At 35.3% G+C, this 26,208-nt stretch overlaps 1 protein-coding gene across 10 annotated transcripts in view; it reads left to right on the forward strand.

Annotated features, from left to right (window-relative positions):
* ANO3 (anoctamin 3) overlaps positions 1-26,208 on the forward strand; it is a 237,433-nt gene that overhangs the window by 162,198 nt on the left and 49,027 nt on the right. For 9 of the 10 annotated variants that reach the window (XM_068684984.1, XM_068684987.1, XM_068684991.1 and 6 more), the window contains 6 exons: positions 9,748-9,900; positions 12,496-12,596; positions 16,625-16,669; positions 22,122-22,253; positions 23,618-23,724; positions 25,108-25,163. In XM_068684984.1, the coding sequence (XP_068541085.1) occupies positions 9,748-9,900; positions 12,496-12,596; positions 16,625-16,669; positions 22,122-22,253; positions 23,618-23,724; positions 25,108-25,163 (594 nt within the window). The remainder of the gene's footprint in view (positions 1-9,747; positions 9,901-12,495; positions 12,597-16,624; positions 16,670-22,121; positions 22,254-23,617; positions 23,725-25,107; positions 25,164-26,208) is intronic. The other variant, XM_068684988.1, reaches the window with a different exon arrangement.

Raw genomic sequence — 26,208 nt, forward strand, 5'->3', positions numbered from 1 at the left:
AATCAGCCTGCTGTAATTAGCATTGGTTAACATATTTGTTTCCAGAAAATACTTAAAGCTGAATTGAGTCATAAAATCTGAATGTAGACACAAACCATTGAAATAATAGCCTTAGGCATTAAAATTCCTTACGATGTTAATGCAAAGTTCATGGTAACAGTATTAGGGAGAATTAGTAATAAAAATAAGAGGGGTGGTTTTCATGAACCAGCTAATAATCTCTTTACTTACTAACATTTAATGAACAGGAGTAAATGGTATTGATAGAAAAATTTCCCGTATTTCTGGTAGAATAACCATTCTATTTACAGTTAGAATGGGAAAGACGTTCATTTAGATATTGTAATTTTAGGTGGTTGTATCACCTACGAAGTTCACACAGCACATTTCTGCCCTAGTTCCTCAAATTGTTTCCATGACTACATCAATCTCATACATGATTTAATAGTCCTGAAGTCATCCATTATTATCTTTGAAGCATCTCTTAAAAATCAAGAGATAAAGAAATCCAATAAACTGTTTCTCTCTGCCTCACCTTTGACTACCAATGTGTTTTAATTGTTCTTCTTCTCTCATTGCTCTATTCCAAGCAGATTTTCTCTGCAAGCACACAAAGTGCTTTTAAATGCTGTAGGGTGTTATACACAGCCCTATTTCGGCTGTAAGCTTTATGGTGATGTTTATAATAGAGTTTAGGGTGTCATCAGTAGGTCAATGAACGTGTTGTTGCTTCCATGAGGAAGCAAAAACATTTCAAGGTCTATTTAGGTTTCTTTAAGTGTTCTTCACATGCTTTTTGGTTCTACAGCTTCTGGCAAAGTGGTGCTATTATGGAGTGGTGATGCTCGGTGGGGTATTATGTTTGTGCTCTTTATTATATATGGAAGGCATTGATATACTACTTAAAAAATCTTGAAATAGATTATTGTCAATTAAGTTTCTACAGTGATGTCTGCTATTTGAAGATAAATTTGAAAGGTCTATTAAAAATGAGAGCTATTCACTTGTAAACTAATTTACTTATATCTAATGAATACTTACACATTTGTTTATATGCTGGAGGCTAATAATTTGTATTCACAGAGTAACTGCTAACACCTTAGCGCAAAATATTTTACCAGATTTTATATATTGTTTGGATGGGGGTGGTTTGTTGTTGTTTTTCGTTTATTATCATATAGTAGGGTGTTAGAAGGGTAAATTGTACCTCAAGTGAACTTCTCAAACCTGGACACTTGAAATTTGACCTCAAACTTGGTATAGATGCTAGACAAAGGTATGAGTACTGTGCTGCAGAATTGAAGAGAGGAATACCTTTAACCTAAAACATGAAAATTAGTTTACCTGAATTATATTCTATTCCTACTGTGATTCCACCAATTGTCTGTGAATGAATTCTTTACTTTCTCTTTAACCTTGCTGACTTCCATGGAAATATGGTCAATTGATTTCCACAGCCCTCTTGTATGTGGGAGTTCTGTTTCTGCTCCTTCAACTGATACTATGCATTATCTAGACATGGTTTAAGTGACCTTGACAGCTAACAGACTATCTGCAGGGAAATGTTAATATTAAAGAAGGTAAAGCTGTGAACTTGGAAACAGAACCATGTAAGTTCCACCTTACCTAGTGTCTTACCAAAGCCCAAGGGGTAGTAGGAACTGTCCAAGCAAGAGAACCATTTGCTGCTTTTCGATCTATGCTAATGTTTGTAATTTTGCATGTATTAGAGTGTCAGTAAAGAAACTGTATTAAGAATATTTAAGAGGTTTGTTGTTTTCTTTTTTTATTTTGAAGAGGTAATACACAAAAGATCAATTCTACAGACTATATAATTAAAACTTTATTTAATTTATGTAGTCATCTTTATCATTTGAAATACAGATTTGTTTTGTACATCAGAAATGTGAATTGTACATACGTTATAAAATGACATCATAAAACATTGTGACTTATGAAAGGGAAAAAAAAAATGAGCCACACCGTTTACCAGAATCAAACCAAATTTAAAAGTTTTTTATATTCTTCTCTCACATGTCTTCTTTGAAGTTACCTATATTTTTATTGTCTTTGCTAAATACCATGCACTACGTTACCAGAGAGACTGTCTGGATTCAGCGCTTCCACTTCCAGTAGCAGCATCACTCTTTCTGTTGTTGCATTCTTCCTTTCCCTTCCCTTCTTATAATTTCCCTGGTGAATTTGGGGGAAGCAAAGGCATTTGAATAAGTCTCTTTTTAATATGGTAAATTTATCAAAGTTATTATTCCCCAGCGCACTTAGCTGTTAGAATTCACCAGCTGTCTTAGGAAGGAAATTAATTATGTTCAAACCTTATAATAAAGACATCTTGAAGAGAGAAATTTAGTAAATTTCAGCTGTAAGAGAAGAATTTGGGGCTCAGCTGTCTGCAGCCATCTATATTTTGTATCACAGGTTCTACTTTCCTGGTATGTTTATTTTCCTTTACATAATTTTACAAATTTAAATCCAAATTACATCACTTATGTGGAAGGAAGTTGAACTTCATTTCTACTAGAGGCAAAATAAACAATGTTCTGTGGAGTCTTAATTTTTGTGTGCTGTATCGGTCAGCACTAACATAACTGAATGCTACCATTGTTGATTATGGCTGGGAAATGATATTCTTGTATGTTCTTATAAATGTGAAACTTCCTCAGGTTCTTTTTAGAAAGTAAATTACAGTCCTTTAAGTCAGAAATTGAAACACAGACTGTTCTCTGCCTGAGCTACACCCCAATGTAAAAGTTGTTTCTTGCTATTTGGGTGCCTTGGGTCAGAATAACCTGCTCTGGGCAGAGTCCAAGACACTTTGTGCATGCTGCCAGACTAGCACTTGCCCTGTGCTTTTGTCTGTGTGTTATTTATGACTATTGATTTTGAAGTTGGTAGGCAAAACTACGTCTGAAATATATTTTAACGCAACTTAGAAGTGTTAGAATACTTGTCAGCCTCTGTGCTAATGTGTATATGTGTATAAAGTAAGAGAAATTGTACTTATTTTCATTACCATTGTTGGCAAATTTCAGGAACCTATGAAGCAAATCTTAAAATATAATTACTAAAGGTCTACTTTTCAGCTCCTCATCTAGCCTTCATATATTTGATTATGTAAATGAAAACTATATGTAAAATTGAAAAGCTAGTCAATTTCTTCACGACAGACCTGATTTACCGCATGTTTTAAGTTAGAATAAATGAATTTACTGAGAAACACCTGGCATCTAGTAATAGGGCTTTTCCTAGGTTAAGTTCACAGTTAGGTACTTTGATGTTTTGCCTGAATAAAAATTTTGTAACTGTTCAAACTAGAGTCAGTTATGATTGAATTTAGGGAAATGTTAGGATGATGAACCCAATACGTGGAAGTAAAGCTTCAGTTGGGGATTTCCATGTACCTGGTTAGTTGTTGCTGTACTATTTCATTGTATAAATGAACGCAAAGAAAATTTGAGTCCTCAAATGGGTGTTAATTAATCCCTTAGAATAATGAACATAAGAATACAAACTGCAATGGGCTTTTTCTAAAATCAGTCAAATGAGTACTGATTGAACTTGCAAACTTAAGAAAATGAAACTTAAATGAAGAGGTTCCTTTTTTGTCATGAAAGGAAATTTTATAAGAGGTTAGTCTTTTGCCTTGGCTTGAATGCTTTTAGTGTGGTTCAACATTAAAAGCTGACTTTAGGTTACAATATAGACAATATTTAATATTTTTTATATTTAATATGTTGTTCAGTTTTAAATATTATAAAATACTATCATAATATGTAGCATATGCATAAAGTGTTATTTGTATATTTGTAAAAAAAAAAAAAAAATATTTTTCCTGTGATCATATTTTATGTTATTAGGTTGTGTCTGAGTGTAGGTAATTGTGAGGTTTGTTAATGAAGTCTGTTGTAAGAGGAGGACTGCACATGTTTAGCCAAAGTGTAGTGGTTGCTTTGAAACAGAGTGATTTTTCATTTAAGTAAGGTATGTTAAGAGTGCAGTTAATTTTAGATGGATATTTGAGTCAATTTGTTTCATTAACAGCATTAAAGTGTGTGGTGGTTTTACTCGGGTGGGCAGCTGAATTCCACAATGGCTGCTCTCTAACTCCCACTACTCAAAGAGGAAGGGAGAGAAAATACGACAAAAAGAGCTCAAGGTTTGAGATGAGGACAGGGAGATTACTCAACAATTATTGTAACAGGCAAAACAGACTCAGAGAAGGGAGACAGGCAGCAAATCTTAAAATTACTAACAAGCTAGAGAAGCAAGAAACAAAGAAAAAAAAAAAAATACCTTCACCCTATCCACCCTCTTACACCTCCTCCCCCCAAGTGGCATGGGTGAAGAGGGATAGTGGTCAGTCTACAGCACTTCCGTCTCCGCCACTCCTTCTCAGTCCTCATCCCCTGTGCCACAGGTTCTCTCCCACGGGATGCTGTCCTTTCCAAACTGATCTGGTGTGGGATTCCCACAGGCAGCAGCTCTTCAAGATCTGCTCCAGATATGGGTCTGTACCACAGGGTCCATCCTCCAGGAGCAAACTGCTCCAGCACGGGTCCCCCACAGGCAGCAGCTCCCCCCAGACCCCTGCTCCTGCGTGGGCTCCTCTCCACAGGCTGCAGCTCCGGCCCGGGGCCTGCTCCTGCGGGGGTTCTCCACAGGCCACAGCCTCCATCGATGCAGGTCCATCTGCTCCACCGTGGTCTCCTCCATGGGCTGCAGCGTGGAACTGTGCTCCACCGTGGTGCTCCATGGGCTGCAGGGGTACAACCTGCTTCACCATGGTCCTCGCCACAGGGGACTTCTGCTCCAGAGCCTGAAGCACTTCTGCTCCTTCTTCACTTGGTGCCTGCAAGGCTGTTTGTGAGGCAGTGTTTTTTGTTTGTTTGTTTGTTTGTTGTTTTTGTTGTTGTTTGTTTGTTTTCCTTTCCCTTTCTTAAATATGCTCTCACAGAGGCGCAAACAACGTCACTTATTGGCTTGTCTCTGGTCAGTAGCGGGGCCCTTACCTAACATGGGGCAGCTTCTAGATTCTTCTCACAGAAGCCACCCTTATGGCCCTCTGCTGCCCAAACCTTGCCACATAAACCCACTACACAGTAATGATAAAACACTACATGTTTTAAGAAACCACATATATTTGTAGGATTATGGCCATGAAGCAGTAATTTAAGTTATTTTCACCCAGGTTCAGAACAAAGAAAACAAGAAGGCTCTCCCAGAAGTGACCTGTGGAAATCCTTATGAAAGGCGCTCTGGAAACTGTATGATTACATGGATTCAGGGGTAGCTGGACGATGTTATGTAAGATAAATTCCATAGGATATTACCAGATACATAGAAAGAGAAGCTAAAATTAGCTGAATATCGGGCTAGAAATAGAAGGAAATATCACTTTTCCTAGTACATGCTCTCCCCTAGACAGGTTTCTTTCTGTAACTTTTATTTGTAACCAGATTAGAGATAACACTTCATAATGGTTTGAATGTACTTCAGACATTGTGGTTTTGCTGCTGCACAGCTCAAGTTGTAAAAATTTGAACAAGTCAAGTGGAGAAAAAAGACAGTGTACCAATATATTACAATGCAGCATAATTTTCAGTCATTTTAAAAATTTGTTAGTGGTTTTCCTGTTAATGAAATACACCGAACCTGAAGCCTACCATACCATGTCATTTGCTCTTAAACGCTTCTGTAATTTTGCTTCCTGTTTTTGGTAGGCTTCCATCTTGCTGTTCTAGAATATTTGTTGCTATGTATCAGGTGAAAAGTTGGCAGAAGTTTAATCTACAGAGCAGAATGATATACTGAAATCAGTGGAATTGAAATATTTTTAATTGCTGTAAGTGGTGCTATTTAAATTAATTGGGGAGAGAAAGAGCCTGTAAAACAGCTATTCCCTGTCTGTAAGGATGCCTTTGCTTATTAATTATAACCTGAAAAATAGTGTCTTGAAAAATCCCATCATGTTGGCTAAATCCAAGGAAATTCTACTTGTACCAGATTTGGATGGAAACGCAAACTCTATTTCATAACTTTGACAAATATTTACGTTGTATTTTGTTTGACTTTTTTTTTTTTGGTGACAGAAAGATGCTTTTTTTCTATGTTAAATCAATCAACTAGTTTCCTGTCTCATTTAAATGGTGAAATTCATTGAATGAGGTCAGTATTTTTGAATTGTACATTTCTGGACTTCAAAGCAATATGTCATGCTGTGTGTAATAAAGATTGAAACAATATTAAAAAAAAAAAAAAAAGAAAGAAAAAAGAGAAAAAAAGGCAAATAATGAAGAAAACCAAAGAATTTTGGAATATCTGTAGTGGATAAGCCTCAGTTAATATTTCACGCTGGTGCAAACCTCTGTCTTATAAACAAGTTTACAGTTTTGTGAGGAAATGCTTCACAGCCTAGATATTCTTTAAAGTTCTCAAGTTTAAAGATTTTTGAAGAACAAGGTGAAGGTAAAATTTTGAGCTTGCAAGATGAACTGTATGGCAAGGTACCAAAAGGAATATTAATTAAAAAAGCAGGTGGATACTGTTTCTGGAAAACTAAGATGGAAGACGATTAGAGAGAAATATGAACATTGGTCTGTTTGTTTTCAAATAAACTTTCTAGGAGAAAATCTTGAAAACAAATGAGGTGGGTAAGGACTTTGTACAAAATATTTCTTTCAATGCTTTTCTTTTCCACTGTGCTTAGTAAAGGGTAAAAGAATGAATCTCAGAACTATTGGCCTAAACCAACAGTTAAATAATAATTGTGCTATTGCCCATTATACCAAAAGACTGATTCACTGCACTAGGTGTAGTTAGTGGCTAATATACTTTGACTGGTACATTTAATTGAAATTACTGCTCCCTATTCTCCTTACACACTATGGAGCTCCTGCAGATCAACCCAAGAAGCATCTATTCACCAGATCAATTATTTTACTGACACAGGTATTCCTCCTAGCATAGGTGGAGAGTGTTGCTCAAGAATTACACTGACGTGCAACTACCCAAGTGCACTGAAGTAGCACTGAAATCCTGAAATCAATGTAGTTTGGGTTCACTGCACGATTGTGATAAATGGCTGCGCTATTGCACATTTCATCTGTGCATCTGTAAGAACAAGATCCTGTGAAAGCGGTTTGAGATGAACTGATGGAAGATTTCTTTCTACTGACAGTGCAGATCATTATTTATCGAATGCTGCCCCCAAAGATTTCTGTTCAGTGCAGATGAACCCGAGGGCATATTTGCATGCTGATGTTAATCTGCAGAATGAAACAATAGTTCTTAATTAACTTTGTCCTTGCAGTAATGTGTGTGGTTTGGTTTTTTTTTTCAAGACAGAAGAAAAGCATGTGTTTCAGAACTGAGGGGGGAAAAAAAAAAGGCTAAAAATTATCATCTGAAAGAAAAGTAGAAGGGTCTTACAAAAGAAGTTAAATTGAATTTGCAGAATGTCTGTACAGAAACTGCATCAGCAGAAACTGTAAGAAATATTCCAGGTCTCCCCCGTGGGGAAATTTTGAGCAGACTTTTCGTATGTGATTTTGCTTCATTCGCAGACCAAAAAAAGCCGATTCTAGTCTGCTTTTGTGATTTACTTACACTTCATTGCTGAAGAGCAACTTCTATCCCAAAGAAGCATACTTTGTACGCTTTTCAAAGCCGTCAAGTCATTGCAAAGAGGAGTGGTAGATGGAGGATGTAACAGGTAGAAGGAGTAATGAGAGATTATTTGCAAGCAGCAAGGAAAATGTAACAATGAGCACTTTTGGCACTAATGCTGGTACCCTTTGAAGAATATAGGAGCAAGTTGAAGACAACAGAGTGAGGCCATCTGATTGGTCTGAGTCATTAAAAAGAGGGGTGTCATTAAGACAATGTGTAGTTAGACCTGTCAGTGATGCCAGTAAAGAGCAGGCCAGAGAATACGACAAATTCAGACTGTAAAAGCCCAGAAAGCTGGGCAAAACTAGGAAAATCCAACAACCCTGCTTTATTGTTGAATTTTGTCTTCCAGGGGCAGAATGGTATAGAAACAGGATTTCTGCATTACAGATGATGTCATGTTATTTTTGGCATTTCTTTCTTTAAATAGAAAGAGTAAGAGATGAGAATGAGTGGGCCTGTGTACAAGGATTGTGCTACTCCAGTCATAATTTCAAATGCAAATTGTAGTGTAAGTTTTAAAACATCTTCCAATTTCCTTTGAAGTTTGCACTTTTCTAAGTAAGATATCAATGTTTTATCATGTCAGATGTCTATAGAATGGTTATAAAAAGGGGTGGGAGGATAAAAACCTTTCCTCCTTTTTTCTGTGTTTTTGCTTGTATTTTTGTTTATTTTTTTATACTAAAAGAATTAGTGACAGCAAAGCTTCAGGCAAGTTGGACAAAGTTTGGGCTTCTAAATCTCATTTTGTTTTTACATTAAAAAAATACATAAGCAGGTATGCTTAGAGAAGGTAACAGATGATACTTTTCAAAACAAACCATAAAAGCATCTGGAAAAGAAAGATGATGCCATCACCAGCTGCTGAGGAGAAAAAGAAGTTTAATTGTACTTAAACTGAAGCTTAATGTATTTAAATAATGATCCCGGAGGTGTGATGATGCAATTTTGTAATGACGGGTGGTCTGAGAAGGATATTTCTTTGGTTTTGTCTTTGGGAGGGGGAAAAAAAAATCTTCTTCAAAAATTTCAGATTTTGCAGACAGAGATTTTCAGAAACACTAAATTTGTAAAGTTAGCTGTGAGGTATGTGGGAGTATAGAAAAAAAATCAGAAACAAAAAAGCTGGTATCCAGTATTTGTACTGCTGATATCACACACTAGCATATGGTTCTGTTTATCAAAGCAGCATGTTATCGTTGGATATAACTCCGAGTTTTATTAATTTCATATCAAACAATCCAAATACAGTGAATTTTTGTGACTAACATCCTATTTGCTAAAAGATAATGCACTATGGATAGATGTCTGGTCGTGCACGTGTGTGTGACACATCTTTCTTAAAACTACCATTTGTGTTCTGGACGGTTTTTGTTAAAATGAGTTTGCATTCTCCAGAACTCAACAACTGTTTCTCAGTTTACTTTTTCAAATTTCAAACTCTTCATAGAATGACACCAGTTGATATAGTCACTGTCTATTCTGATTCATGCAAAAACAATGTAAAAATAGCTTTGAGCAGCAACATGTAAAGCAGGGTTTTCCATATCGAGGTCAGAGAATCCCTTGTGTTTACAAGCATGGTGGGAAGGAACTAGACAAGATTTAAGCATTGCTAACATGGCATTAAAAAGAACTTCAACTGGAATATCCAAGAAAACATTCACATCAATCGTGTTTCTCTTCTAATTTGTTGAAACTTGGTTTAATTTATTTGCCATTAAATTTTATTAATTCCAACTGGAAAGTAAGTATTAACAGGAGCTCACATCTATGCATACTATACAGTAATTTTTTTTTTGGGGGGTGCAAAGTTGAAAGTAATGGCTAGATTATGATTGTTATGGAGTCATTTTAGTTTGTTTTATTCTAATTGGTTGGAAATCCTGGACTAACAATGCATAATAGCTGTCTGTTCTTGTGACTTGTTCTTTATATAGTCATCTTGTAGTTATGTGGACATTTCCATGCTTTAGGAAGTGCTGTGTTGCAGGGAATTCATGACGGTTCTGTTCATCTTTATGAATGACGTGTCTACCATATTTTTATCTTATCCAGACCGATGCCATGGCGTCGTCAGGTCTCTTCTTCAAAGATGGAAAAAAGCGCATTGATTATATCTTGGTCTACAAAAAGTCAAGTCTGCAGGTAGAGAAAAGAAGCACATTTGAGAAGAATTTGAGAGCAGAAGGGCTGATGTTAGAACGAGAGGTGAGTTTTGTAGCTTATGTGGTATAAAGCTACTTAGTTAGATGCATTATTAAGTATTTAAAATACTGTCTTACTTGATTGAATGTATAAAATTCCTGGTGTCTTACAAGTCTTTGTGGTCAGGCTGGTCCCTCTGTTTAATGCTATTATACTAACAGTTGTTTGATAGCATGTGTTTAACATGTTAACCTGCTCCTGCATGTTTATATGCATATGTGCACATGCACCCACCCAGAATAGAATCAAATCTGATTCTATTCTAAATAGGAGAATAAAACCTGCTCCTTCTAAATAGGAGCAGGTTTAGTGCAGTATTGAGGGAAACTTCCAGTTCCTGACACCTACAAAACAGAAGAAGCTTCAGTAACCCATATTGTTACTTTAATATATAACCTCTGTCTTTCAGCAGGATGTATGGTATTAAATCTCTCTGTATTTTTAAAGGGCTAAAGATGTCAAACTAATCCATCCCTCATTTGTGTGTCCTAATCTGCATTGTGCTCTTTGAGCTAGAATAGTTTACAATTTAAGTGCTACTGTCCAGGCTTCTAAATTTTCCAGAATACACTTAAAAACAAATAGAATAATAATAATAAATAAATAGCCTGTTATTCTGATTGTATTAAGAAGAAAAAACCTATTTTGTGCCCAGTTTCAATAGTATCCCTCTTTTTCTTTAAATGATGAAACTCCTAAAGACTAAGAACTTCAGGTATTAGTATGGAAATAATTTTTTTGTTGTTGTTGCTATAAGGGAAGAATTTTGTCATCTTAATTCTGATCTATAACAATTTATTTTCCCCAAATTCCAACTTAATGTATCATTAGGCTCCTAATACATTTGCTGATATTACAGAGATTAACATTTGGTTTTGTGTGCTCACAGTCAAACTTCAAATGAATGTTCTCTGCTTTGTCAGAGAATTATGTTATTTTGTTTTGCTATTTGTGTCTGCTTCCATTTTGTTTTTTCATTCTTTCTGTGTCTTAGTTTGAGTGCTGCTCTGTGTTGCACTTCGGTGTGGATATTCAGGAATTTTCATTTCCCTACTGTGAAATGTGAAAAAACATTTCAAAGCGTTAAGTTGTTGCTGTTGTGGTTGGGATATCGGTAATGAAAGAATTAATATAAAAATGAAGGAAAACAAAGTCAGGAAAACAGCCTTGGAATTCTGCTGTTTCATGAATTACTTAAAAAGCAGACATGTATTTGCTCTATCCTGAAATAAGCTCCTATACTTCACGTGTCTTTTATCCCGTTTTATTCTGCTCTTCAGCTCAGCAGAATTACCTTGCATGTTCTGTATTGAAGTAATGAGGTTTTAACTGTTGGAAGTCCTTGCAAGTACTGGCTGACAATAAAGCGTGTTAAATATTCATAAATAACTGACCTGATGGTATTGTTAAATTTATTTTTAAGGTTTTAAAAATTGATTGGAGTCTAATAGAAAAAAATAAATAAATATTGGGATGTTTACTGAAATTAGAACAATGCCAGCTGGAATCAATTCACAAGCACTGACCTTTCAGACAAAATATGTCTTTATGAGATAGTAATTTTACATATCAGGTTATTTAAATTTTTACAATACTATTTTTCCACATCTTTTGCAAAAAAATTAAACCCTAGAAGCAATATTTTAGAACTATGACATGACATTATGTCACTAATAAGCATAATTTTGAACATTTAAAATTGTATTAACTCTTCAGTTGAATTTTCTTTTATCTTTACTTACCAAACCGTGTGTTACTTAAGTTTTTGGGTGGCTTTAATCAGATTCACCTCTACCAAAATATTTACATATAAAAATGCATAGAATCATAGAGTATCCCGAGTGGGAAGCGACCCACAAGGATCACCGAGTCAAGCTCCTGGGTCCCCAAAGTACCACCCAAAAAATCAGATCGTGGGTCTGAGAGCACTGTCCAAACACTTAAGGAAATATAGCTGGGAGAGGAGTTTAAAATTGAAATATTGATTAAGAAAGAAAAATTTAAGAACCTGTAATGCTGAAATTCTTGTTTTGTGTTTATATAAATACATTACATAAAACATTTGCATAGAATATTACTTGTAATTTTATGGAAGTTCTCAGTTTTTTACAGAGATAACATTTATAAGTTGATAGAAGGCATCACAGTTACTTCACTGTTCCTGGATTTTCCATTTAGGCCAAGTGGGACCTGCAGACTTCTCTCAGCTGTTCTTGTGGCTCTTACATTCTTCTTGAATGGGACACACATTAAATGGTCATGAAATGGCTCATCAAAAATGATTTTTGAGGGGATGTTTATTTATTCCATGTCAAAATTCTGCATAAAGCCTTTCCCTACTTCTGCTGTGTTTATAAGCAAAGATCTGTCCTATGGGTTCCTTTTCGACAGTTTTTAGGTTATTCGTATTACAAGATTTGTGGCGGGGTTTTTATCAATTTTCCTTTGTTCGGGTCAGAGCACTTAAAGTATTTTCAGATCTGTGCAGCAGCTTCATGCAGGAAAGCAGAATTTGCCCCTGAAGAATGCTTTTAGAAACTTGAATGCCGTGTGGTTTTGAATTATTAATATGTGTTTATTTGTTACCTCTTTTTGCAGCCAGCTGTTACAAACAGTGATATCATGTTTGTTAAAATTCACTGTCCATGGGAGACTTTGTGCAAATATGCAGAAAGAATGAACATCAGGATGCCTTTCAGGTATTGTGGAAACCATTATAAGGAACTTGTAATTTAGTACTTAAAATATTACAACTTTGTTACTTACCTTAAGTCTAAAATTCAATCCACTCACTGCACTGTGGTCAGGCATGTTTATATTTTAATTTAGTGAGATGAAAAGGAAAGAGGAGAGTAGAAACAAAAAATAGGTACTGTTCTTTTTCACGTTAGCCTGTGGTATTTGTTTTCAAGCTTACCTTCCAAGTCAAATCAAACGCAGACTGTTAGAAAGTATTGTTAATAGTTGACACATTAGTGAGAACTCTCAAATTCTTGGTCCTTTAATGTTCCTTTGCCAGAATAATAACTTGACCTCAGTTCCTCATCTGTGTGCTAAACAAATTCTATTGTACCTATTAGCAATAAAGAGTGTAGGACAAGTTAACCTCTCCTGTAATAACACAGATTTTAGAAGGAGCAAGTGTTCCTTTTCAACTCAATTAAAGCTGTTTTTGCAGAGAGAGAAGAGCTTTGTTGTGTGCTGTAAACTTCACTGGGAGTCAGAGTGGTAACTGGATGCTAAAGCTGTGTGACTCACAGAAAATACCCTTACAGAACTCCTTTCTCACTTAAATTGCCAAGTGTTCTACCTCTTATGTCCCTGCTGACTTGAGCTATCACGATGTGGCTCTCTTGAGTTAGTCCTAAGCCATAAACTTAGTCATTGTGAAGCATCCTTAGCTCAAAGCTGGTTTTAAATACCCAGTTTTATACCGAGTTTCCACATCATTGCATTAAGTCCTTTCCATTAAATAATGTGTTCAGTATCAGTCATCTTCTGAATGCTTAAGAATATTATTATAGTTCCCTTTGAGCTTCCCTGGTTTGAGTAATTCTTGTTTATGTTTTAAATATAGAAGTGTTTGCATATGTGTATGCATGCAAACTAAATTCCTATTCCAAAGAGTTCTTTCTTGCTTTTAATACTTGAAGTCACAAATGATAGCTTTTAGCAGTGGTTTGAATTCTTCCTCACTTTATTAAATCCATAGATCAGCAGTGCCCTTCAGAAAATACTGGTTAACTTTTACAACGCTACTTTATTTTGAAGCCATTCTTAGTTGTTGTGTTAGTAATTGACAGGTAAATATATTCTGTCTTTTCCAAAGTGTCTGAGCCATGTTTCTTTGGTTTTGGGTTGATGCTTCAGCTTCCTTCTATCCTAGGCATATCAGATACACAAAAAGTAGTTAAAATGCTAAATTCTGTTGCTTGACTTTGTTAGTTTGTAGAATGAAACAGTTACCTGGTAAGAAAGAAAGAAGCCTGCTGCCCACCTCTAGCTCTGTGAAAAGTATGGAATTGATCACCATTTTTTTGTGTCTTGAGAAAAGATTTAAGAAGGAATTAAAATGAGATTGCAATGTCAGACTTGTTTGAATATTTCAAATAAGCTATTTCTTTCATTTCTGTACTTTCTAAAATAACAATAAGCGTGGCAGTTTTATTGTGAACGCAAAGTGGACACAGCAGATTTGAACAAAGGTCCACCTTGCTTTGCCAGCAGCCAGTCTCAGACATTTAATACAGAAGCAGAGAAGTATTTCATGATGCCCTCTGGTTCCAGAAATCTATGGTTTAGAGGCTTTCTGAGACAGAGCTTGTCTTCATGTGTGTTTTTATTTGCCCCCGATGGCCTTTTCACTGATGTAAAAATAGCCACTTGTGCTTCCATTACAGCATCACACGGTCACACATTTTGTAATTTCGTTACATGTTCTGGCAAAAGCACTATCATTCACTTAAATATTGAGCTTACTTATTTAAGTTAGCAAGGCATATGGAAGGCATATATTTTTTTCCTGAGGTAACTATTTTCTCTCTTCAGTGGATAGAAGAAGCTTAAATCATACCATTGTGCTGTAATTGCAATGAACTAGTGCTCCCTTCTAAGAGCAGATTATTTCTCTTCAGCTTTGTCTGATTTATCAGCAGCTTCTTTCTGTCTATTTTGGATGCGTAATTTAAGAAGAGAGCTAACGTTCCCTGCAGTGCTTCAATGCAGTACACCCTTATCCTCTTGCACAGGGTTGCAAAATTTTGGCTTTCAGCTACACTCCTTAAAATATCAGTACCACGTATGAATAATACATGAAGAAGAAGTCTCCTGAATTATACTCATACTTTTTAGTATGCTCAATCTAGGAATCGAAACAAAATCAGTATTCTTATTACACGAGAAGTATTTCTGTTACTGAAAAGTAACTAATTTTTTTTGTCTGACCAAGGGACTAACCAGCATCCTAGAACTCATTTTTAGCATGGCATTATGCCTAAATGTGTTGGCAGATACATAGTATGCGTCATATATGCAATCTAAGATGGAATCTCAGTGTTTCAATTACAAAAGGAAATTTTCCTAGCATTTCAACAGATTACAGTAATCACCGTTGCTGTCTATATGCATTCAAATAGGACAATGTTTAAATTATGACTGCATGATACTTTGATTTTAAATAAATTTAAATATGTGTTCTGACAGGAGAAATGTAACTGTGATATGGTTCTGAAACCCAGACAAAAGTTTCATTGTACCGGTGTCTAAAGGAAGTCCTTGTGAAACATAAATTATCAATGGGTATAATGAAGAAAAAATGTTTCTGTAGCTTAGCTGGACCCAATATGTGCAAAACAGCTAAGGGTGATTAAAGGAAATGAGTACAGTGTTTTTTCAAATATCTGATGTCAAAATCCTGTAATAATTCTTCATTATTTCATTTAAAATTCTGCCTAGTGGTACTAAATATCAGGCTGCCAACAGTCTGCAGACTGGTAGATAACTTTGCTATGACCACTTCTTTTCTAGGCTCTGTTTCCTTTTCACTCTTTTTACTATACTCATTTTGTTATTATTTTAATATAAGTAATGCACCTTAATGAATCTCAACTACTCTTGAGATGGGCAGTTGCAGATCTTGTGAACTATGTTGGTTCTGGGTAAAGTTCTCCTCTGATGGAGATTTCGTTGGCTAAGTATCCAGAGTGGAAGTGCCATTTTTGTGTGTGTTACCATGAAGGAAGGGCAGGGGAAAACAGGAACTGACAACAGGGTTAAGCCCTCATAGTAATGTATCTACCTAAACTTGTTTTAATTACTAATAAAAAATAAAATAAAACATGCAGGAGGAAAAAGGGTTTAGGTGTAAATGTAAAGTATGACTTGAATTAAGCAAGTAAAAAATGTCCTGGTGCCAAACTTCCCCGATGATTGCTATGGTAAAGATGCAGATACCCCAAGGAATCTGTAGGATCTTGGCCTTTGTTTAGCTGAAATGTGGCGGGAAAGGGTAGAAGGAGGCCAGAGGAAAATTAAAAACTGAAACAAATTATGGAAGGTATGACATTGCAGCAAATATGTCTCTATATTGTTTTCAAACAAACTGTACTCTGAAGACTTCACTGGCAATTTCTGATATTGTTTCTCTGAGGTTACTGTGACCGGTGAATGGTGGAGAGAAAAGAACCGTAACATAAATGTGTTTTGTTTCAGTTAGTGCTCTTAGATTTGTAGGGCCCCATGTTGTTCTTCAGTTGGATGCAAAAGCCAAGGAAAGAGAAGATGATGGTTCACTCCAGAGAGTGAAGTTGGGACCTAATGGTGCTAAGTGCTTATGGTATTAATGCGCAGAGTGCATAAAGCATTTATTAGCATGGGAGTTCTGGTAATTCTTCTAAAATTAGTTCTATGGAATAAAAAAAAAAAAATGCTAAGAAAGATGCCATGAAATGAATATGAGCATGACAGCATTTGATCCTTCTCTAATGGGTGTCTTGTGAATGAATCATGGATTAGTTATTGTTATTAGCTACAATGAAAAGAAGTAAATTTTACTCCGGAGCAAATTTTAAACTTGAAAATATGTGAGGTCACAGTATTTTAAAGTGCTTTATTCATCTTTCTATGAATATGTATGTTTTTAAATGTCCAATGTTCTTTTATGATGTATATGTCCTTTTCAACTGTCTCCTGCTTGATTATTCTCAGCTGATTTCTGCTGTTCTTTCAGGAAAAAATGTTATTACACTGACTGGAGGAGCAAAACCATGGGCAGGTTGGTGGGTGATGTGTAGATTCTAATTTTGTCAAATAGTCACCCTGCTAAAGAAAATCCATTTGCAGTTGTAAATTTATCCAGGAAACTTGGAAAATTAGATTATTTCCCTCAAAACTCAAAATATGTTAGCTCCAAGTGCTAAAATATTCATCTGTAACAAGATGCATTTCTCTAAAGCTTTGCCAGTTCTCCTTTTAGAAATGCAAAAGTGTTTATGCCAGGAAAAAAGTGGCCCTTATCCTGGCAGCAAAGATTTAATACTGTATCTATCTCTACAGTTACGTCTGCTGTTACTAAGACATGTTACATTAGCGTGGAAGATACTTTTGAGTGCATGTCTTAAGTAAACTCTGGTAGTCAGCTATTTCCTTAGATGCATAAATGTAACTTTTCTCATGTGCATCCTGTTGATCAACTGCATCGATGACGCCCTGAAGGCTGGTTTGAATTCTTATTTGATAGCTGACAGTATCTTTTTTGCTGCAGTGAAAGACTTTTAACTCTGAGATTTCATGAGGTTACTATCTTCTAAAGTATCTTTCAGTCTGTCATTATCATAAATGGCTTTCTTTCCTGAAAACCGTCCAGCTATAGCATTTAAAGCCCAGGGAGGTAGTAGTGAGTAGCCAGGCTAGGATGACAGGGCTGCCAAATGAAGGCCAGTGCACACAAACCTCACCTGAACCTGAGGCTGCTGCTTCGGTGAAAGGAGCCTGGAGGAGCTAGGATAGGGGGATACTGTGAGCTGTAACTGCTCCCTCTTGCTCTAGTCAGGCATAATGATGTTTTGTAAATCCTAATTACCAACAGAAAAGATGTGGTTTTTTTACTTTATTGTTTTTAACGTGAGGAAAAACTCCCAAAAGAGTTTTCTGTGGTTGGTTTTCTTGAGATGAATCTTGATTACATTTGATTTAAGTTCTCCCATTTTTACTTTAGATGATGAAGAACTCTCGTTATTTCTCAGGAATAATTTATATGGTCTCACGGTATCAGTTTGCAAGATAATGTTTTAACAAAAATAGACAAAGCACTGCTGAACATCAAAGTAAGAAAAAACTGCATAAGCAAATAAAATATATTAAAATAAAACAACCTGTTACATAAATTTACAACTGCATTTTTCCTCTTCCCAGTCATTCACATGCTTGCTCCATTTTACCATGCATTATGAAAAATTTAAGTGATGTGCTTTGCCTTTGAAAAGGCAAAATTAACAGAGCTTTATTTTGTCTTAATTTATCTGAAACCCATCTGGTGAGTCTTAGATATGAAATCAATTTATTTTCCTTATTTAGAAGGACAGAAACATGCTTTTGAAGTTGTGCAGTACCCGTGAACTAAGTAATAAACAATCTTAATGCCAGATTGATTCTACATTCAAAACAAATGTTTTTACCTGTAATATACCTGGAATTTGGGAATCTAGTTGTTTGTTGTTTGTTTGTTTGTTTTTTTTTTCCTCTGGCACTTGATACAATCCAGTGCACAGAGGAACAGTGTGAAAAAGAAGCTGTGTCTGAAGTTGCAAGCTAACTGTAAGGTTGCTGACATATCCATCTCATCATTCTAACTTCTGCTACTGTCATCGTCTCCCTGCATCCCAAGGCTTTTCAAACCTAACTTCTCTGTAATTTATCAAATAGTTTTTAATATTTCTAAGTGGAGTTTACAATAGCTAGGCTGAGGAATATGTATGAAAATATTTGTATATTGAAGGTAAAATTTTGATGCTACTGAGTTTCTGAAATTAAGAAAATGGGTTTAGACTATTACATTAGGCCCTGCTGTGACATGTACACTTGCCTGAATTTTATTGGCATGGTAATATGGTAGATGAATATGTTTATATGTGTCTTTAAGTCCACAAAAAATTATTAGGAGCATGGTTGAAAGAATAAAGGTAAGTGTAGTGCTTATTGATATACTGTTTCTCATATGTGATATCTACATGGTATCTATCTACAGCCAGTTTATTTATTTGCATACCTTAAAAAAAAGGCAAAATTGTATACAATAGTGTGAAGCTTGATTTCTATTCATAGGGCTAGTCTACAGAAATTGTATTTAATAATTTAATTTTAATAATTTTAAGTAAATAATGCATGTATCAAAAAAAGTCTGAACTCCCTCAGATTTATGACTGAATAATCTTATGAATCAGTCTTATATGTGCCATATCAGACACCCCAACACTGGTTAAGGGATGACATTAAGGAGAAGAAAATGAAAAGTTAGTTGCTACAGTATGCAGGTTCATTCTTGCTAGTGAAATGTTAACATAATTTTATATTTGTAAGGCTAGAGAACCAGAAATGAATTTGTTCAGCAATTTAGCTGCAGTATCCTGCTTTGCAAAAAGACTTCTAAAACTTTTTTGATTTCAGTTTGTACACTGAAATAAATCTGTTAATATCATTCCATAGGATACATGTTGCAGATTTTTTTTTTTTGGTGGTGAAAACGTTGCAGTATTGTGTCCCTATGTTGAAACTGTCAACAATAACACATTTACCATTACACTGAGCAAGCTAATGGCTGGTGATCGCTGTCAAAAATGTCTTTCTGAAGAATGGCAATTGCTCAGTTCTGGTGTCTTGTTCCACTATAACCATGAATCCTGGTCAGAAAATTCCAATAGCAGTTTCATAAGGAGAAGTAATTGCTCCTTTAAGTCATTGTGGTTAAAGAGTGAAAGGCTGTGAGGAAGAGATAGGAGTGATAGAAGGTCACTGTTCTGCAAATAGCACAGTAGTATGGATGTATTGTAGATCAAGCTTCCTTGACTCCTTGAAACTAAAGGCACACCGGAGAGCCTAGTCATGTTAGATTAATTCTCAGTGCACCAAGTTCACCTTTGAGGTGCTTCTTTGCATTGGAGTCTGCTGAGGAAACATAATCTGCAAGGATTTTTGGACTAAACAGTTCTCCAAAAACAACAACCAACAAAACAGAATGTAACAGAACATTTGAGCACAAAAGTTGAACAAAGCTGAAATTACAAGCATCTTCAAAAATATTTATTTTCACGTCTGAGACTAAAATGCTTGCATGTTTCAGAATAACACCTTGTAGTCTCATAGTTTCAGTAAGAGTGTATCTGCACACTGTTCAGATGCATTCCCAGCAGTGTTTCCAGTAGGGCATTTTTATTCTCATTGCATGAACCGACTTCAACAGTGATTTCACCAGACCAAAACTGTTTGCCTTCACTCCTACTGAATAGACTACACTGAACAGATCTTTCTGAACAGAAATCTTTCTGAACAGCTAGTTTTGACCTGGAAAGTCATTCTGACTAAGTGTGCTAATATTTAGTCCTCAAACAATCAGTCAAACATGTATCCAAAATTTGTTTTTGCTTTGAATGAAAGCTCCATGAATCTTTAGTGTCATCATTAACTGTAGAGTCATGTGAGCCAAGAAAAGAGGCTTGTTTGCTGAATTAGTTTTTATATGAGGAAAGATGTAAATTTCAGTGGATGTACTCTATGCTGTCTGAAGAGACTGGGTTTTGGAGTGACCAGCCATAAGGTAATGAAAACAGATTAGTAAGTCATCTTATCTCCTAAGAAAAGTTGCATATGTAACAGAGACATGATTTTTAGTTTATTCCAATAGTGCTCTTCATCATATTGCATGTTGAAAGAAATAGACTTTGTTTTTTAAAGGGCTAATTTCTTTAAGATAAAAAAAATCGGCTAGTGTTTTTTAAATTTTGGAGATGAAACATGGTCAAGGTTCTTTGCAAGACCAATTCTAAAGTAATTTCATAACCAGAAATCTGATACCAGTTGCATTGGATACTGTTCTTCCTGATGTATCTATGTACTTTCCTCTTTAAAAGAAAAGACTGTTTTTAAATCTAAAAAAAAAAAAAAAGACAGCATCTGTATAACGAGGAAAAAAAAAAATGGATTGTGTATAATTTTGTGCTGGAAGAATTTCTACTGAAACCATTAAAATAATCAGCTGGCACATTAAGGTATTATTTCAGCAAAGGAGGCACTGAAGGGATGCACCTGCGTAGGAATTGTTTTTTGTGTTTCAGCTTTATGAATATAGTTCACATGAGTATTTTGTCTCGTACTGCTTAGTATCAATAGAGTGCTATCCGTCAAGTGCAGTACCAATTAAATATGGAGTCGGCACGGACTCCTTGGTAATACATGGCAAGAAGAATATATTGACTATTTTAAATGTATATGTAAAATTATGATCCCGCATTTAGTTTAGCTTTCTGTCTGACATGGTGTTAAACAGGGGTACACCTTTTGCTATTTTTATTGATAATAAAACGTTTTCACAGAAGTAGCTTTACTGCCTGAGAACAATTTGCTGCGATCATTTATTCCTCTTAATTTTGAAATGGGGAGCTGTGCTTCTGCTTAGCACAAGCAGTTACTTCCTTCCCTCAAATAAAAATCTAGTACTAAGCATTACAATTTTTGTGGCTCTGAGATCTCTATGCTTTTTATATCGTGCATTCATGGTAATTGAGTAAGGCCCATATCCCACTGACCATTATTATTTGGGGAATGTTTTTCCAAAATCCAATTTCTGTCAAGATCTCAGACATGATTGATAATACAGCATACTGTAATGAGACCTATTCCTTAAATACCCACACTTTTAGCAGTTCAATATGAGAAAAATAAAGGTCAGCAAGAAGTGCAAAATGGAAGTAATAAGGTAACTTCTAGCATTTGCTTGAAAATGAACTGTGCTATGCCATATTTTTCCATCTCTAAAACTTGTGCTGAGATACTTTTTAGCTAGGACGTCAGTGAAAGAAAGACCTTTACATTACCAGTATATGATCTGATCGGGAATAAAAAAACTACGTTCTGTTTGTGTTACAATGCCAGTTTTTAGGGAACTGCAGGAAGCAATATCAGGTTTTTGCTGGTTTTATTGGAGTTTTTTTGTTAGTTTCTCTAATGACTGTATAACAACTTGTGTGTAGTGTAGCTTTTTACTTCATTTGATATATCAGTATATCATATATCAGTATATGGTTTCCTAAGGTAATATCAGCACTTGGATTTTGATGAAAAAAAACAGGGGAAGGCTTTTATCGGATCAGAAAAACAGAAAAATTTGACAGTGAGAAATCTTGTATTCACCTTTAAATTTAATGATTTTTTACTGTCCAAACACCAGGGAAAGGAGGGAGCTAGGGAAGAGAGGGAGAACCAGAATCCCACTAATGTTAGAATGAGAGGCACTTGAGTCAATTCTGCAAGATCAGATCACATAAAGTAAAATACAAAATGAAAAAAAATAATAAAACAACTGTTAATTATACTCCTTAACTCCTTATATTATTTTAATGGGAGAATTTCCTGCTTTCATTTAATTTCTAGTATGATGTCAGTAAATATACAGTGATGGAGTTCGAAATAGCAAGCAGGTAAGAGGTTGTAAATTTGATTTCTTGCTATCTCAGTTTGCAGAGGAATATGAGAGAGCTGAAAAGCTGGCTGCCCAGAAATCCAATGAAGCTTGATAAGGAGGCCCTGCCTGATCTTGAAGAGACTGATTGCTACACAGCACCCTTTAGCCGTGCACGCATACACCAGTAAGTGTTGGAACTGGAAATACAGTGCCAGAGACCAGAAGGATTTTGTATTTTCTCACTACTAAGCAAGTGCCGTACAGGCAGCCATTAACAGATGGTCACTGGCAAATACCCAGTATCATGTCTGCTATTTTCTATGGATTTACTCTTAAAACTAAAAGCTGTTCTCTCTTACTTGCTGTATGACAGTCACAGGGAGTAGTATGGGCAAAAATTTGACTGAAAAATCAACACCACCTTTTTGGTTTAGAAGTTTTGCTTTCCATTACGTTACAAAATGCAAATACCTGCTCAAGTTTGCTTAGCTTAATTACATATTTTACTTAGGCAAAACCTGAGACAGCTGTTGAAACTGTGGAAACGCCTGGAAATGGGCTAAAAATAGTGCCAGGGTTTTTGTTATCAAATGTGCATTTGAAAAATGCATTTGTCTCTGAAAGAATTTATATGTATGTGTGTATGCGTATATATATATAAAAAATTTTTTAAGGACAAAAGCAGTCTTGAACATTCTAGCTATTTGTTTATTTTTAAATTATTTGGTCATAAGTCTTTAGGAAATTAAAGTTCATATAAAGCAGAAATGTAAGCTGGGCTAAACAGACTGTTTTCTTTTAAGTGAAGAAGCTATATGCTAGTGGACTGACTATACCCTAGAAGGACAGAATAATTGCATTACCATCCTAATTTTTATTTTTTTTTTTTTAGTAATTAACTATATTGCATTGGGACAATCACTTGTTCACAGTGTTATTTCTCAACCAGCTCAGCTGACGTTATGAATTGCAAGAGTGTCATCTTTGGCACAGCTGAGTAGGCAAAAGCTCCTTCATGTCAGATTTCTGGCATTCAGAATCCTGAGCCATCTGGGAAAGAATATTTGTGTTATTTGGCTCCATCCTAGGATTTTCTGTGGAGCTGCTACTAAAGTGTCCAGTGCCTGGAGCTAAGTGTTGTTGGTTTTTTTGTTTGTTTGTTTGTTTTGTTTTTTAATTCCCTAAATAACAATGGTAGCAGTTCTCTGACTTGCGCCTCTGCCAATTTATCAGTAATATGAATTTCAGAATGATCATTACTTCTGAATATTTTCTTAAAATTTATATCCAGCATGGAAATGACCTAGATAATAGGACATAATAGAAAAGAATTGGTTTATTTGCTCATTTTCCCCAACAATCTGTGATAAAGACAAATTTGGGGGGTGATCTGAGAAGATGCTTTCAGAATGCAAAATCTTATGTCTTGTTCAGTAAACAAGAAGTATAAAGATACAATAAATCACTCTAAGAAGAAAACATTGAGCAGCTATATTTCAACACCTGTGCATTGTTTTGAATATTGAAAGACATTCATTATTTCTCTAGTTTTACAATAAACAATAAAGACAGCTTCTTCAGCAACTCCACAAGAAGTAGAATCGTGCATCACATGCTACAGAGAACAAAGTATGAAGATGGAAAATCCAAAATGGGTAAGAATGCTTTATCTTTTTTTTTAACCCATTTTATACCTTTACTTGCCTGAAATAGTATTTAGTGGAGTAAACTTGATTAATTTTGCCATGCCCTTGAAATCTTAGTTCAACCAGTAATACAGTTGAATGAAAGCTGCAAGCAATTGCTCTGTTAAATAACTCAGTGAAAAATAGCAATAGTTTTCACTTAATACTCATTTTTTTTAAGTAAATATGAGAGATTATAATAGCTTTTTATGATCAAGAGCCTTACAAAAGATAATGCGTACCCCAGAAAACTGACAAGACTTTTTTAGGACTGGCCCTGATATTGCTAGAACCCAGCAGTGCCAATCCAGCAGAATCAGAGCTGCACTTAAATTATATGAGATCTCTAGTGCAGCTTAGAGATGGTTGACTTAAGGGCAATTCAATTTTTATTGACACTTCTATTACGGTACTGTATTTCAAAAGGTCTAGTTACTCCTTTTCATTTGCAATTAACAGGGAATGTATGTATGATCTTCTGTTTTGTTTACAGGAAATAAATTAAGAATTTAATATATAGATAGACAACTAAAGCCTTATAAAGACAACAGCAATTACAGAAAGTTGTTACTTGAGTTTCTGGGAGAAAAGCAGTAGTTAGAAAATCTTAGAAACTGAGGGTGAAATCTAATGCTATTGAAATTGATGATGGCAAGTTTCATCTTGAGATTAGTGTAATTTGTATGTTATGTTTGAATGGGCAAATCTGAAATGTGTCATGAGAATTTATTTCTTGGGTAAACTTGGCTGTATAGGTATCCTCTCACAGGCTACTGAATCTTTTTATTGTTATTATTATGGTTACTGCTTATTTTTTATAACGTGCTTTGATAGTAAAATAAATCTGGCTTTAGGAGGACTCTAGGAACTGATCCAAAATGCTGTAGCAGAGCATTGATCTGATACAAATTCCTTCAGCTGGTTCATATTTAAAAGTAACAGGTTAGCTTTTAACCCTGCAGGGGTTTTGCTGCCTCAAAGATCGTCTGTCCATGCCACTCTGTGTGTGCCAGATCATCTGGTCACCCATAAAATCTGTATCGTATGCTCTGATTAATACAACATGAGTGTAACTACTTTCTCACACTTGATCTAGCATGAGAACCGGACCATGAAAGCAAAGTTGCAGACACTGGCCCTCAGAAAGTTGTAGTTTGACAGAGCTAGGGAGCTTAAGGTATCAGTAAGACCCATGGTCAGTGCAACAATTGATGACTGTCATGTTTAACAGCATCCTGAGCATCTAATGTGAAGTTGCATTCTCATTTCATAACCTGACAATTAATTCTTGGTGCGTGAAGTTCAATATGTATTAAAAATCATATTCGAACTAATGCATTTTTTTCCTTTTAGGTATTAATAGATTACTAAATAATGGAACTTATGAAGCAGCATTTCCACCACATGAGGTAAGCTCATTAGTTTTGTATTTGTATTTATATTTTGATAAAAGCTTGCATTAATATTTTGATGATATAGTTATCTATTTTGTCTTGCAAATGTTTTATTTCACTAAGCAGCGTTGAGTGTTTTTTTGTTTGTTTGTTTTTTACTAACAGCTCTTTAATGTTGGCTTTTTGAAATACAAAAAAAATATTTATTTTTATGTAATGCATTGTGATAATCCTGGAACATTTCCTAGAACATTATCTTAGTGATCTAGACTATTATCTTTTTTTCTAAGCAGATAGTGCCTGTGGAGTTCTTAACAGCAACGTTTATTATTTGAAATTGTTGTAATTAGTTGCGTTAAATTGTTTTTCCCTGACACCATTCAAAATGTTTTGTTTTTTAAATAGGTTGTGCAATGGATCAAATTTAGGGAAGCAGTTTACTTATCTCCTATTTAATCCTTTCTGTATAGTTCCGGATAGCTTCTACTTGATAATTCTACTAGGTTAAGGTCTACTGAAGAGCTGAAAAATGAAAAACTTGTCTTTGTCTTCAGGGGGTTATCAGAGAGTCTTTGTGCATTGAAAGGAAAGAAGCAAGCCACAGATCTTTGGTTTGATCAGATAAATGCTGATCAGTAGCTGGTAATTGCAGCCGTGAACTCTGGTTGATTGGCTGAATACTGTGACTTGATCTTGTGTTTCAAAGGATTGGCCTATGCTTTACAAATTGAAAGTAATTTTTAATATGGTATAAATAACTAAATGCAGGGAATACAGAGAAGGAATATTTTAGGTAAATAATTGAATATAATTGTTAATGCTTCAGTAGGGCATTACAGACTGTAGGAAAAAGCTAGTCATACTGACAGAAAAAAAAACTGTGAAGCTTTCTCTGGCTTCCAAATCCATGCTCTCATATGCATTTCCTGTATATATTCCTTTGTTATATCACAAGCTTCAGTTTCAGAGTTTCAGTATAAGCTTAATGAAGTCACATATTTAAGCCACTCATCTTAATTGCAGCTTAACTGGTGCTAAGGATAGTGGTTAAACACCCTGC

This window comes from Anas acuta, chromosome 5 (genome assembly GCF_963932015.1).
Source record: "Anas acuta chromosome 5, bAnaAcu1.1, whole genome shotgun sequence".
NCBI lineage: Eukaryota > Metazoa > Chordata > Aves > Anseriformes > Anatidae > Anas > Anas acuta.